At 38.2% G+C, this 15485-nt stretch overlaps 1 protein-coding gene across 3 annotated transcripts in view; it reads left to right on the forward strand.

Annotated features, from left to right (window-relative positions):
* The window catches only part of LOC122563605 (stathmin-like), a 33699-nt gene extending 20307 nt beyond the window's left edge, over positions 1–13392 (forward strand). For all 3 annotated transcript variants that reach the window (XM_087977011.1, XM_043717550.2, XM_087977012.1), the window contains exons 2-5: positions 617–696; positions 4725–4888; positions 6003–6194; positions 12960–13392. In XM_087977011.1, the coding sequence (XP_087833137.1) occupies positions 684–696; positions 4725–4888; positions 6003–6194; positions 12960–13022 (432 nt within the window). In that variant the 5' untranslated portion in view covers positions 617–683 and the 3' untranslated portion in view covers positions 13023–13392. The remainder of the gene's footprint in view (positions 1–616; positions 697–4724; positions 4889–6002; positions 6195–12959) is intronic.
* The last annotated feature ends 2093 nt before the right edge of the window (positions 13393–15485 follow it).

The raw sequence follows: 15485 nt of genomic DNA on the forward strand, positions 1-15485 counted from the left end.
CGGTGTGGACTTGTTGGGCCGAAGGGCCTGTTTCCACACTGTAAGTAATCAAATCTCCGCCTTAATGTGGCTTGCCCTAAAAGGCATTTATCCTCACAAGCCCTTTTAAGTGTTTGATGCAATGATATGCCTCCTATCTTTCAAATTCCATGGAATATCTGTACACTTTACTCAATCTCTGTTCATAAAGTAACAAATAATTAATCAAGTAAACATTTATTGCTTAAGGTAATCATACCAAATGTGCTCCAATTCTTCATCTCTGTTATATCGTGAACAAATGTTTTATTAATTTTGTTCAGCTCTATGAATGGTTTCCTATTTTAAGGGACCTGTATAAATACACATTCTTGAATGAATTTGGAACAATGCAACCACTAGATCAAGTCACGCTGGACCTAAAACATAAACTCTGTTTCCCTCTCCACAGATGCTGCTAGACCTGTTGAGTTCCTCCAGCACTTTGATTCTCTTAACTAGAGCAAGCTCCAGTTTGTCTCAGCTTTTGAAAAAAATTGTTTCCTTTTAGTCTGTATGACTTGAGCAGTTAGATTTCTGAAACGTCAGCGGCTTGGAATGACCATTTTTAAAATGCCATTATATGATTATCTTACAGGTTCTATCCTTCTCGTTGAGCATTTTTCTGAGGTGTCCACTTTAGTTTCTGTTCCATTTTGTTGAGCATGGCTTGCACTGGTAAGTGTTACCTGATTTAGTACACGTAATTCTGGACATTTGGATGTCACATTATGAATACATGGTAATTTCTTTTTTGAGGATACAGAATATGAAGGCAAGAACAAAATTAAATGCAAGAAATAGCACAAGGAGTAGTAATGTGTTGCATATCTGTCTGACAGCTTTTGCTCTGAACTTTTCATGTTTTTGTTTTTCAGTCTAAAAGCTACTTTGCTTGTCTGCAGTCATAATTTAACTTATTCTATTCTACTTTTGTTTACAGTGCACCTCTTTTTGAGGCAGTTTTCACAAGCTGGGAAGATAAATCAATCTTGAACAGAACTAACCAAAAAAGATCTCAATTTTTCACATTCATAACATCAAATTCAGTAGTTTGGCTTTTAGGAACAAGAATCGACCATTCAGTCTCTTGGATCTTGGATCTCTTAGATCTTGGCTAATTTCATTTACCTATCTGTCCCCTGTATTCCTGGATCTAATGTGATAATAGGTGCGATGGGAAGGAAAAGGAGGATTAGCAGCTGTTTTTGATTGAAGATTAAATTAGAATGCTGGAAAAAATCTTTCCTAGGAAGTACAAAGACAGAATATTTGGTGAGAGATAAGGTACTCTAGAGGTAACACCAACCAGCAGGAAAGATAGAAGACAAGGCACTTGCAAGCAATTTACAGAGGTGCAAAAACTACAATTGTAATGGATGATCTGAATTATCCCTATATAGACTGTGATAACAGTAGCATAAATCAGAGGGGGAGTTTCTAAAATTTAATCTGGGTAATGATATATACATGTAGTATGTCATCACTTAAAATTGCGGTTGCCTTCCTGAAAATTGCAACTTTAAGCGTAATTACTTGAAATTTCCATAGTTTTTTTTCATTCATGCATATGATATTACTGGCTAAGCTAATTTGCATTGAGAAGGTGTTGGTGAGCTGCTGCTTTGAACAACTGCAGTCCTTGAGGTGTAGGGACACCCACAGTACTGTTAGAAGGGAGTTCCAAAATTTGAACTAGTGACAGTGAAGAGTCAGAGATATGGATCCAAATCAGGATAGCATGTGCCTTAGATGAGAACTTGCAGGTGATGGTGTTGTTATGTATCTGCCTTTGTTCTACTGGGTGATACAGATCATGGCTTTGGATGGTGCTGTCAGAGGAGTCTTGTGGTAGATGGTACTTATCACTGCTACTGTGTGTCTGTGATGAAGGGAGCGCATGTTGAATGTGGTGAATGAAATGGCATCAAGTGGGCTGCTTTGTCCTGGGCGGTATCATGCTGCTTGATCATAGTTGGAGTTGTACACATCCAGGCTAGTGGGGAGTATTCCAACTCACTCTTAACTGGTGCCTTGCGGATGGTGGACATTTTCTGGGGTGACAGAGATATTCACTGCAGAATTCCTGGCTTCTGATCTGCCCTTGTAGCCACAGTTCAGTTCAGTTTCTTGTCAGTGGTAATTTCCTGGATGTTAGTGGGGGATTCAGTGATAGTAATTGCCATTAAATGTTAAGAGATGATGGTTAAAATCTGTTTTGTTGGTGATAGTCATTGCTTGGCACTTGTGTGATGCAAATGTTACTTTCAACCTATTAGCTCAAGCCTGAATGTTATCCAGGTCTTACTGTAAATGAACATTGACTGCTACAGTATCGGAGTGCCATGACATTGAGCATAGTGCGATTATCCGCAAACTTCCCTACTTCTGACTTTATGTTGGAAGGAAGGTAGTAGGATCTTACTATTTGTTTCCAAAAAAATCAATGTTAAAACTGTTTTTGGGTTCTGTAGGCTCTTCCTTAACAGTAAGAAACAATAAAATATTATACCCCGTAGGTTGAAATACTTAACATTGCTACATTCCTGCATTGTTGAATGAACTAACTTTTAAAATGAAAAGTTTTCCCTTTCTTGCATCCAAGCTGTAGGAGAGGTACTTTTGATACGAAATGCACTGCAAGAGCAGATTTCTCAGTCATTTTAAAAATAAAGGATAATAATCATTCCAGTTTAGCACTTCGGCATCTTTTGGAACCTGCACTATCACAAGCTCAGAACATTGGATCAAAGCTGGATCTTGAATGGGAGCACTGATTTTTAAGTCATGGAGCAGGAGATTTGGTAAAATGGTAGGTCAGATATTTGGAGATGCTGCAAGATGCGGCAGGTCAGGCAGAAAGATTGCGAGTCACAGAGCTGACAAGGCCACTTCAAAATGTTAACAATTGGGTCGTGTGGAAAATGGCATTAAAATGAATCTAACATCATTGAGCATATAGTCTGCATTGTCCTATTGGCATTAAGGCTAAACAATGTTAAAAAAGAACTTACTCCACATCATTGTTTCCAGTCCCAGAGAAAGGAGGCATTGGTGGATCTGGTTCACTTGAATAAAATAAGGAAATCCAACATAAATTTGTAAAAGGAAGTACATGATTAAGTAATTTGTTTGAATTCTTTTGATGCTGTAACAGAGAAGGTTGATGAGAATGATATATTTCATATGGTGGACGTTAAATATTGAAATCTATTTGATAAAGTACCACATAACAGGCATCTCACAAAAGATGAAGATTATTGAATAAAATGGACAGTGGCAGCGTGAATACAGAGGAGATTGAGTGACAGGAAATGGAGTGGTCACTTTTCAGGAAATGGAGGAAAGTATATTTATGAGATTCCCTCAGCTCCAGTATTGAACCATTGTTTTTCTTGAATCAAATTAATTACCTAGACTTGGGTGTATAGGTCAGGTTTTAAAGTTTGCGATGATGCAAAACTTGAATATATTGCGAATTGTGAGCTCTTTTGCAATATACTTCAGTACAATGTAGATTAGTAGAATAGATTGACATGTAGAAGGTGAAACTGAATATATAGAAGTATGAGGTGATGCATTTTAGGATGTTGCACAAAGGAGAGGCAATATAAGTAAGGAATACAACTCTAAAAGATTCATATTTTATTTGCCTGAATCAGCTCCTTAATTTAGTATATTCATTGAAATATTTGAGACATAAGGAACTACATAAATGCAAATTGTCATCCAGAAGAATTAAGATTTTAATGTTGTAGCTGCTTTATTTATTATGTTGCGGTAGCATATCAATGAATAATGTAGCTGTAAACATTGCAGAATGAAGTGCACTGGCTAAGAGAAGCCAGTTAACATATAATGAGGATGATTGTGATTAATTTAACTGATAGAAATTTTCATATACACCAATTCCTGTGGTTTCTTGAACCCAATGGTTCTTCCTTTTATACTAGTTTTTTAATGTTCAGCAATATTTTCTTTGCAAATAAATCATTATGTTGGCTACTAATATACATTTAATAACTATTTCAAAGGAGTGTTTGAAGCATTCAAAAATAAGACTACAAATCATTTTGCTGTCATGTATGTTTTGTTAACATGAGTTTACTGTAATGCAATTGATTAATTGGAAACACTGTTTCTGAAATGCAAACTTTAAAAACATTTGCTGATTGTAACTTGGTTACATTGCCAACTTTAAGAGCTGTTTCTAACGTGAAATTTTACTATAATGCGGGGTTGCACAAGAATGCAACCATTGCGTTATAGAAGAACTACCTGTATGCATCTTTCGTTGGTTTTGTATTCCCTAAAGGAGGAAATAAGTTTTTGTGTACTGGAAAGAGATTCAATATGGTAAATTCCTCAGTTGGATCACCACTCAGCCTGCTCAACTTGAACAAATACAAGTAATATTTATGCAGTTAGTCCTTTTTAAAATTGGTATCATTCTGATGCATCTGCAATGTAACCTTTCCAAGACCATCTACCTGAGAAACAAAAATTCTTCAGTTTCTTTTGTTGTAAAATTTAACCCTTAATTAATGTAGCATTATGTCATTTAATATCTTAATGTCAGAAAGCCCTGACAGCAATCTTGTTATTTGACTTGCACAGTTAATATATTTAGGAGTTATGTTGGTCAGAATGGACTTGGGTTAATGCTCTCATGCCATTTCTTAAAAAATATATATAACTCATTTCAGACATTAAAGTAAAAGAGCTAGACAAGCGTTCTTCAGGCCAGGCTTTTGAGATCATTCTGAGCCCCACTGCTGAAACAATTCCAGAATTTCCTCTTTCTCCCAAGAAAGATCGGTCACTTGAAGATCTTCAAAAAAAAATGGAAGCAGCAGAGAACAGACGAAAGGTACTTAAATGGAATACAGTATGAGCATAGTATGAAGTACATGGTACTTAAAAGTGTATTGGATAGAAGGCCCTTTTGACCAGCTAACATGTGCTGCCTAAAATGATAGGTGTTTCCTTCTGAATTGTCAGTACTGTGCAGTGATTGCTTACTTTAGATACTGAGCAGTGCTCCTGTGCTTTGCATTTCTGAATTTGAGTGCTAAAAATTAAAACTGGAGAAATACTATACATTGTCAACAACTCTTCTTGAGAAAAATAACACTTGCCATGTATAGGAATTGGGTTGGGTATTTGGTCGGCATGGACGAGCTGGACCGAAGGGTCTGTTTCCATGCTGTAACTCTCTATGACACTATAACAAAGATCAAATGGAGAATACACCTATGTTACCCTAACCTTGTGGAGCAATCTAGTATTTATCTTGGTTTTGCACTTTGGTCGTCCTTGAAAAGTGCTGAGCAGGAGATTACTGTGATTTTGAGGCTGCAGGGACTGAACCAATATTTCCTGAAATGATTGTACAGCTTTTGTAGTTACTATAGGAGAATTTTCATCTCTTTGCTTTGGGCTAGCTAGATTGAAACAAATTTTAGAATTAAAGAAAAAAGGGTTGAGAGGCTATTTCTCAACATTTACAAACTGGGCCTGTGTATAATGTGCTCAGATTCTTATTCCATGTAATTTTATTAAGTAGAAATGTTAAAATGCTGAAGATCTGTAACAATGAGTATTAGAAAGGCATAGTATTAAAATGAAGTATGCATGTAATTATTTTTGAGATCCTTTTTGACATTTGAAGAATTTAGTCCAAAACATTAGCTTAACTTCTTCCTGATTTGTATATTTCTTTATAATTCTGACCTTTATTGACATTACACTACTGTTCCACCTCCAAATGTAATGGAACAATTATTAGTTGCCTGGACAACATGTTTTTCTACCAAAAGACCTCCACAGACAACTATCTTTTTAAATAATTTTTGTTAAGATTCAAACTTTTTTTCTTTGCAAAAATACTTGATACCAGAATGTGACTTACATCTCTGAATATACCGAACTAACCTTGTGGTATTGATGTTCAATTGAACAATTGGTCTCTCTTCTTTCCCTAGTCACATGAAGCAGAAGTTCTGAAACAGTTGGCTGAAAAACAAGAGCATGTAAAGGAAGTGCTTCAGAGAGCTATTGAAGAAAATACCAAATTCAGCAAAATGGCAGAAGAAAGACTGATCACCAAGATGGAACTTATTAAGGAGAACCGTGAGGCTCAATTAGCTGCCAAGCTCGAGCGTCTACGTGAAAAGGCAAATTAACTTTTAACACCCTTTTTACATGGTCGAGATGAAATCCAAAATGACTTATTTTTGTTACTCTTACTGCTCTTTTAGGACTGTGACTGGTGAATTCCCATAGGTGACAGAAGTCCTCCAAGTTCCATATCTAATTTGCCAGTTTTCATGAGTCTAGACCAGGTCTGGCAAAACATTTTTGATGGAGGTGCCACATAATGTTTTTTCCTTTTCGTGCATTGCAGATAGGAGGGCTGGAGGACAAATTTCAGAAAGATAAAACTTTTCACAACAGTAAATGAATTTCAGGAAAACATTCCAAAGTAATAAATCAATAATTTTATAAATGAATAGTTAATAACAACATGACCATTAAAATATCACAAGTAGCAGAGCTAACTAATAAACCCTCTCTCTTGCCTTTCAATTAAGAAGTAGAGCTGTGGAGAGATAGAATAGGTCTCAAGTCCTGATCATCAGGGGCCAGGTGGGGACAGGGACCAAGCTAAGCAGTTGTGTTTAACTAATGCTGACATTGTGTTTTCTCTGGTGATGTACACACTTTGGGCTGACCTAGGCAGAGTTTGTATGAAAATGAGAGCCAGAAGTGAATCACCTTTCAGCATCCTTTTCAAAGTTCTCTATTCTGGACACGTTTTTGGAGATGGAAGAAGAGGAAGGCAGGTCTAAATGTGTGTCCAGCTCACTATTGGTCTTAGGACTGTCACATTCTCCCTTTCCCACTTTACATGCACAGTTTTATTTTTTCCTCCTCCCATGCACACATTCTCTTCACTCGTGCTTCCTCCCACATCATCTCAAATACTCTCTCTCCCCTTGCCCACTTACCCCGCTCCTTCATTCGCATAATTGGAAGCCATTTTGATGGCCTTAAGAAACCCGGTGCTGCACAGAAAGAAGAATCTTGTATTACCCACTACTGGCTCCTCAGTTCAGACCCTATTTCCCTCAAACCACCTGACAACTTGAAATCTACTTGCACAATAGTCTGGAGGCTCTGAGCCAATTTTACCACATATACCTGCATGCATGCTTGCCGTCCTTCTCGGCAGACCTGCCTTTGCCACTGCTGGTGTGCAGGTCTGTAGCTTGATTATGCTACTCACGTTCGTATGTTTCACTACTCTTCCAATCAGAGACTGTTTTTCTCCAGTGTTATCAGAGAAAGGGCCTCTGATTGGAAGAACACCTCCTTGTAGAATCTTCTATATTCACTTTCTGTATTTAGAAATTTGGTGGTAGGCCTTTTAGACAAGATTGTTCTTGATAGTGAGTGCTAACAACTTATTGAAGCCTGATGGGTTACTGAAGGTAAATCTGTTTCTGTCTATCACTGCCATGTTCAGTCTGTGACACATTGCAACCCTGGCAACAGAAGCGTAGTGCACATGTTGAACTTTGTGGTCAGAGCCAGTGCCATGTGGTTTATTTACCCATTGAGTTATTGAGGGTACCTGTTGGAAAATGCCAATATATTAATTCCTTGCAGTGACAAGGTAAGTCTTATCTGAGTGCTCTTGCTGATATGTTTGTAGTTTATCAACCAGAGTGGATAATGATTTAGGAAATCCTGAAACTGTATTAGGAATATGAAAACACTTTCTGAAGAAGTAAAATAATGTTGCAATAATGTTCTGAACAGATTTTCTGTAATACAGTATACAGTGTTGCTCAGCATGCTAGAAGAAAGATATTAGGTTTGAGAGGGTGTATTATGTGGCAACTAAGGTGGTACAGGATTCAGAAACTCTAGAAATGTACTCATTTACTCTTGGGATAAGTGGATCATAAATTAATCACATTACTTACATTGGAGATTTCAGAAGCTGGGGCATATTTTATATTAAGTAAATATAGTTTAGACAGGACTATTTTTCACAAAGGCAGAGAGGTTTCAGAAAGAGGAAGGGTACTGGATCATGTTCTCGATCGATCAAAGAGAAATGTGACCAAATATCACTATCTAAATAACAAAAGTGAGGAAAGGCCTGTATTGTCATAGAGTCAGAGGTATACAGCACCGAAACAGACCCTTCGGTCCAACTTGTCCATGCCGACCAGGTAACTCGACCTAACCTAGTCCCCGATGCCTCCAAACCCTTCCTATTCATTTACTCATCCAGATGCCTTTTAAATATTGTAATTGTACCAGCCTCCACCACTTTCTCTGGCAGCTCATTCCATACATGCACCACCCTCTGCATGAAAAGTTGCCCCTTAAGTCTCTTTTATATCTTCCCCTTCTGACTGAAAACCTATACCCTCTACTTCTGGACTCCCACATCCCAGGGAAAAGACTTTGTCTATTTGTCTTAAACATGCCCTTCATGATTCAACCCCTCCCTATAGCTCAAATCCTCCAACCATGGCAACATCCTTGCAAGTCTTTTCTGAACCCTTTCAAGTTTCACAGCATCCTTCTGATAAGAAGGAGACCAGAATTGCATGCAATATTCTAAAAGTGGCCTAACCTATGTTGTACCTGTTTTGCATTTTGCACCCCTTTGTTTTTTGCTCTGCGCAAACGTCTTGTCCAGCTGCAACATGATCTCCCAACCCCTGTACTCAAATACTCTTGACTAATAAAGGAAAGCATCCAAACGCATTCTTCACTATCCTATCTACCTGCGGCTCTACTTTCAAGGAGCTATGAACCTGCACTCCAAGGTCTCTTTGTTCAGCAACACTCCCTAGGACCTTACCATTAAGTGTATAAGTCCTGGTAAGATTTGCTTTCCCAAAATGCAGCACCTCGCATTTATCTAAATTAAACTCCCATCTACCACACCTCAGCCCATTGGCCCATCTGATCAAGATCCCGTTGTAATCTGAGGTAACCGTATTCACTGTCCACTATACCTCCAATTTTGGTGTCATCTGCAAACTTACTGATTATACCTTCTATGTTCATAAATGATGAAAAAAAGTAATGGACCCAGCACCGATCCTTGTGGCACTCCACTGGTCACAGGCCTCCAATTTGAAAAACAACCCTCCACCACTATCCTCTGTCTTCTACCTTCGAGCCAGTTCTGTATCCAAGTGGCTAGCTCTCCCTGTAATCCATGCGATCTAATCTAGCTAACCAGTCTCCCATGTGGGGAACCTTGTTGAATGCCTTACTGAAGTTCATATAGATCCCGTCCGCCACTCTGCCCTCATCAATCCTGTGTGTTACATCTTCAAAAAACTCAATCAAGTTTGTGAGACATGATTTCCTACACAAAGCCATGTTGACTATGCCTAATCAGTCTTTGCCTTTCCAAATACCTGTAAATCCTGTCCCTCAGGATTCCTTCTAACAACTTGCCTACCAGCGATGTCAGGCTCACCAGTCTACAGTTCCCTGACTTGTCCTGACTACCTTTCTTAAATAGTGGTACCACGTTAGCTAACCTCCAGTCTTCTGGCACCTCACCTGTGACTATCGACAATACAAAAATCTCAGCAAGGGACCCAGCAATCACTTCCCTAGCTTCCTACAGAGTTCTAGGGTACACCTGGTCAGGTCCTGGCGATTTATCCACCTTTATGCATTTCAAGACATCCAGCACTTTTTCCTCTGTAATATGGACATTTTTCAAGATGTCATCTTCTATTTCCCTACATTCTATATCTTCTATGCCTTTCTCCTTAGTAAACACTTATGCAAAATACTCGTTTAGTATCTCCTCATTTCCTGCGGCTCCACACAAAGGCCGCCTTGCTGATCTTTGAGGGGCCCTATTTAGTCCATAGTTATCCTTTTGTCCTTCATGTATTTTAAAAACCCTTTGGATTCTCCTTAACTCTATTTGCCAAAGCTATCTCATGTCCCCTTTTTGCCCTCCTGATTTCCTTCTGAAGTGTACTCCTGCCTTTAGACTCTTCTGAGGATTCACTCGATATATCCTGTCTATACGGGACATATGCTTCCTTATTTTTCTTAACCAAGCCCTCAATTTCTCCAGTCACCCAGCATTTCCTACACCTACCAGCCTTTCCTTTCACCCGAACAGGAATATACTGTCTCTGACTCTCGTTATCTCATTTTTGAAGGCTTCCCATTTTCTAGCTATTCCTTTACCTGTGAACATCTGCTCCCAATTAGCTTTTGAAAGTTCTTGCCTAATTCTTCAAAATTAGCCTTCCTCCAATTTAGAACTTCGACTTTTAGATCTGGTCTACCCTTTACCATCACTATTTTAAAACGAATAGAATTATAGTCGCTGGCCCCAAAGTGCTCCCCCACTGACACCTCAGTCATCTGCCCTGTCTTATTTCCCAAGAGTAGGTCAAGTTTTGCACTTCCTCTGGTAGGTATATCCACACTGAATCAGAAAATGTTCTTGTACACACTTAACAAGTTCCTCTCCATCCAAACCCTTAACACTATGGCAATCCCAGTCCTTGTTTGGAAAGTTAAAATGCCCTACCATAACCACCCTATTATTTTTACAGATAACTGAAATCTGTTTCTCAATTTTCCTCTGACTATTAGGGGGTCTATAATACAATCCCTTTCTTATTTCTCAGTTCCACCCAAATAACTTCCCTGGATGTATTTCCGGGAATATCCTCCCTCAGTACAGCTGTAACACTATCCCTTGTCAAAAACGCCACTCCCCCTCTTCTCTTGCCTCCCTTTCTGTCCTTCCTGTAGCATTTGTATCCTGGAACATTAAGCTGCCAGTCCTGTCCATTCCTGACCAACGTCTCTGTAATTGCTATGATAGCCCAGTCCAATGTTCCTAACCATGCCCTGAGTTAACCTGCCTTCCCTGTTAGGCCTCTTGCATTGAAATGAATGCAGCTCACTTCATCAGTCCTACCTGGTTCTGTAGTTTAGAAGAGACACAGGGGATTTAAATGAAATATGTTATCCTGAGGGGACTTGACTGAGTGGATGTTGAAAGGATGTTCCTCTTGTGAGAGAATCTAGTTTAAAAATAAGACATTGCCCATTTAAGACAGCAATGAAGAAACATTTTCTTTTCTCTCAGAGGGTTATGAGGTTTGGTATTTCCTTCCTGAAAAGGTGTTTGGAGAATCTTTAAAAGTTTTTGAGGCAGAGGTAGATAGGTTCTTGATTACCAAGGAGATGAAAGATTATCAGGGGGATGTACGAATGTAGAGTTGAGGTTAAAATCCGATTGGCCGTGTGCTTTAATGCATGGTGGAGCAAGCGTGAAGGGCTGCGTGTTCTGCTCTTGTTCCTTGTTTGAGTGTTAATATGTAGATTTTGGCCTACGTCTGAACAAGAAACAAAATAAAAACCCAATGGGTGAACAGAAATATATTTAAATGTTGTAACTTCTCTACCAGCAAAAATAAAGCTGAATAATATGGGATTGCGTTTGCTCGTACCCAACAAAATGGTGATTTTTGGAAACTTCCTATTGAATGGACTGGAAGTTTGTTACCGAAAGAATAAATGGCGGCAGTGTCCATATTCATGCTAAGTGCAAATATTAATTTCAATGAAAAGATTTACGTTGGTATATTGATGAAGTTGTAATGTCAGCTGCCAGTTTTTAAGCTAGGTTGCAAGTTACTGGAGGAAGTTTTAGTTGTTCATTTGAAGTGCTTTGGAAGTTTGAGCAAGCATAATTGCTGCATTCAAACTTAACTTCCAACATCATAATCTAATTGAAGCACTCAAGTAGCTGAAATGCCATTTGTTGAGCTTAGCTCAATCTTCGTGTATCTCATATTGAGCATTGTTTTTTCCATGGTTTCTGAACTTTGGCATTGCTGGTTCCCCCTATGTATGTTATTGGATTGTCATTGTGCTGATAAATTAACAAAGAATATATCCAAGTTTGAGAGTACACATTTAGCCAAACTTTTTAACAACATAGTGCAGCAAATTGACAAATACAAGTCACTAGCTTATTAGCAATGCAAGTACAAGCCAACATTTTTTTTTGATGGACTGCCATTTTTAAAAAGGGAATGTGGATACCGTCTTGAGGATTAGCAGGTTTGAGGAAAACCCTGCAGTCATTTCATCATGTTGCTTTGGAACAAACTGCTTGAAGTAGAAGGGATCCAAATTGATTTTCTTTTGAGTATGAATTGGCCCAAATTGGAAAGCACCTGCTTTCTTCATGCCTGGGTTGGGAAACTTAGACTAAGAAATATGCACACTAAACAAAGCAATGTTCACCACTAAACTCTTGAATATTTGTCATTACAACCTCCTCTCCAGTTGAAGTTTTTTTTTGCCCTTTAACATGAAGGCTCTTTGTACTCTTTCTGTTTTTCTTCCTGATGACATCAGCCCTTTTCAGTACTCATCTTGTTGAGTCAATGCTGTCAGCAACAACACTGGGTCGATGTGTTAATGATGACGTTCCGATGAATTGGTATTTTAAGTAATTTGAAGAAGCTTTAAGGCAGACATGATTCCTAGTATGTTGCATATTGAATCTTGTTGGCTGTCAATGGGTAAGGAAAATTAAATAATAAAATCTTCTGGGTAGTTTTTAATGTTTCCTGTGTTGAAGAGTATGTCGGCACTGAAAGCTCTCCCTCAATTATCCTTAAATAATTAGTTTATGAATGAGAAAGTGCTTCATTCAGCACATTAACCAAACAGACCACTTGACAATTAGCTACTTTTCAAAAAGCAGTTATTATTATTTATATAAACAAATGTTGGATGGTTAAATTGACTTTAGTGTGATTATTCAGCACCAGTTCAAAACTAGTTTTAATATATTCTCTGCGCTTGTACACATGTTAAATAATTATCTAATTTTCTTTTGTATAATTTAGGACAAACACCTGGAGGAAGTGAGAAAGAATAGAGAAAGCAAAGAAAGTGAAGAAATTGTTTAGCCTTGTCCATTTTTGGAAGTGAGGGTTTTCAAAAGTACTGTTTTTAAAGAAAAATTAAAGTCAATGCGTTTAACAAAACCCTCTTACAATGCTTTAAAAACCTGTAACCAGAAATTACACATTTTGAATTGAGTGATTGGGATGGGGAGGGTGAGGGAAGGGTGGAGATAGCAAAAATTGCAGCATTGAGTTCTACCTTTGCTAGTCATTTCAAGTATTACTGCTGTTTGTTTTTTTTGTATTGCTGATATTATATAGAGTCTAAAATTGAAGAAAATCAGCAGTTTTCACCTTGGTCCTCCAGTAATAGCTGCATTTACTAAATGTTTGATTTTCATGCCCACTGTGTAAGTTGTCCAAACATGCCTAAACTTTATCTTTCAATAAAACTACATTAATTGCTGACCGTGTCTAAGCACATTTTATCTTTTATCCAGTGAGGTATTGCTACATAATTAAAATATGGAGGCAGTTAAACATAAGCCTGCAGAATTCCACCTGGTTCATATTAATGTCTGCTTTACAATGTGAATGCCCTATCCTGAGAATATGTTTGTATGATTTATTTATATATATATATATATATAGTATATATATATATTTTGCACTGTCAGCATTCTGTCCTGAAGAGTTGAGATAAATAGAAATATTGGCTCAGGTCAATGAGGAAAATTTGTATTAATATAGAATGAGGCAGGAGCAGATTACGATTTCATATGATTCAACGGCTTGAATAACTTAGGATCTGATCTTAGATTCAGATTTTTGAGTCCAAATCTGTGTAGATCTGATTGGGCTACATTTATGCCAATAGCAAGTCTTCATACAGGGTATTTGAATTCCTTGCTCTGAATTGGAAAGACTTCACAGATCTTTAAATGAGGGATAGCCAGGCAGTAGAAATCCCACCCCATTTTCAACAAGCCCCCTTTCTTTGGCATTGATGAGGATGGAGATGCAAATTCAGCATGACCACTGAAGTTGATGCTAAGTTCAACAAACAGCAGTCAGAAAGTCAATGTGTACCTGACAGCTCCAGCTCGCTGCTTGCTTCTCCTTGCCTCAGTCTTGACCAGCAGTCTTCAATACCTTAGGGCATGTTCCATGGGTAGGGATTGGCTGCATACTCCCATCCACAAAGATTGGCATCAGACACGCAGCAGCCTCATCACTTCATCACAGAACATCTCCACTCAGAATGCATTTATCTACTTTAATGGTGCATTGTGAAATGCACTGACACTTTTCATTGCAATGCTGCTGCCAGGCACCCATTGTATTTGAGCAGATTCTTATGGGTTCTTTGCTTGTTTGGATGCTTGTAGCATCTCGGCTTTGCCTTGTCTTTTTGCATTTCTCTGCCTCATTCCTCACAGCAGGTCTGCCTTTTATTACAGCACCTAAAGCCCGACTATGGTAGATCCAGGATGAAGAGTATAAGTGACCATAGAGATTAGGAAGCATGAGTTGGCATGGAGTGGATAAAGAGTCATGTCAGATTAGAGAGTATTGGAGCTAAAGGACCTAAGATTTAATAACACACAACTGTGGCGAAGTTATTGATGTAGTACTGATGTTGCTTGCCTGAACTGTGGCTGTTATGCTTTGATTTTGTTCTTTTGGAGTTGGCAGGCCCAACTCCATGCCTCACTTGTCTTCCCATTTTCTCATCACATCCTAGCAACTGTCACAGCAATCTGTGCCTTTTGTTACTCTGAGTCAGGTCTTGTGGAAACCACTGAGTCAAAAGATTTCCTGAATTGGGCTATCTGTCTTGGTTGTAAAAGCCAGAGTATTGACTGGGCAACTCTCATTGATCAGGGTAAACGTAGTTTGAGTTCTTGTGACAACAATTAAGAAACAAAAATTGCTCATGCTGGAAATCAAAAAGAAAATGTTGGAAGTATGTAGGGCAGACCAGGCAGCCTGTATAAAGGGATTTGAAAAGCTGACCTTTTGAGTGTGGACTCCTCAAAGCCGGGAAGTGTTGAACTGTTGGGCCCTCATGTGCAGTGGTAGTGTCCCTATCCCTGGACCAAGAGGTCCAGTTTCAAGTCCCACCTGCTCCAAAGGTGTGTAATTACATCTCTTAACAGATTGACTGGAAAAATAAGTTAAATTTAAAAAAAGGTTGAATAATTATTGTCAAACAAAAATAACCGACATTGTGAGTAGAATTGTGGTAATAGAGGGCAGAAACATTGAGATATTTGAGAAAGGTAACTGTAAGTAGCCAAAATGTAAGAGTCCTGGGAAAATGCAATAAAATTTAAAAATTAATCACAGAAACTTCATTGAATGAAGTGCAGCCAGGTTTTTAAAAATTAACTTTTTGAACTTAATTGTTGTTGCTAAACACTTCACTAGTTCTGAAAAGATAATTTTGTATTTGTGGAATATAAAAAACTTTTTCTTGATGAAGTAAATGTATTTAAAGTAATATTTGCTTTTAAAAATCACGTT

This window comes from Chiloscyllium plagiosum, unplaced genomic scaffold (genome assembly GCF_037043375.1).
Source record: "Chiloscyllium plagiosum isolate Xiang-an unplaced genomic scaffold, Cpla_swu_hap1 HiC_scaffold_30, whole genome shotgun sequence".
Taxonomy (NCBI): domain Eukaryota; kingdom Metazoa; phylum Chordata; class Chondrichthyes; order Orectolobiformes; family Hemiscylliidae; genus Chiloscyllium; species Chiloscyllium plagiosum.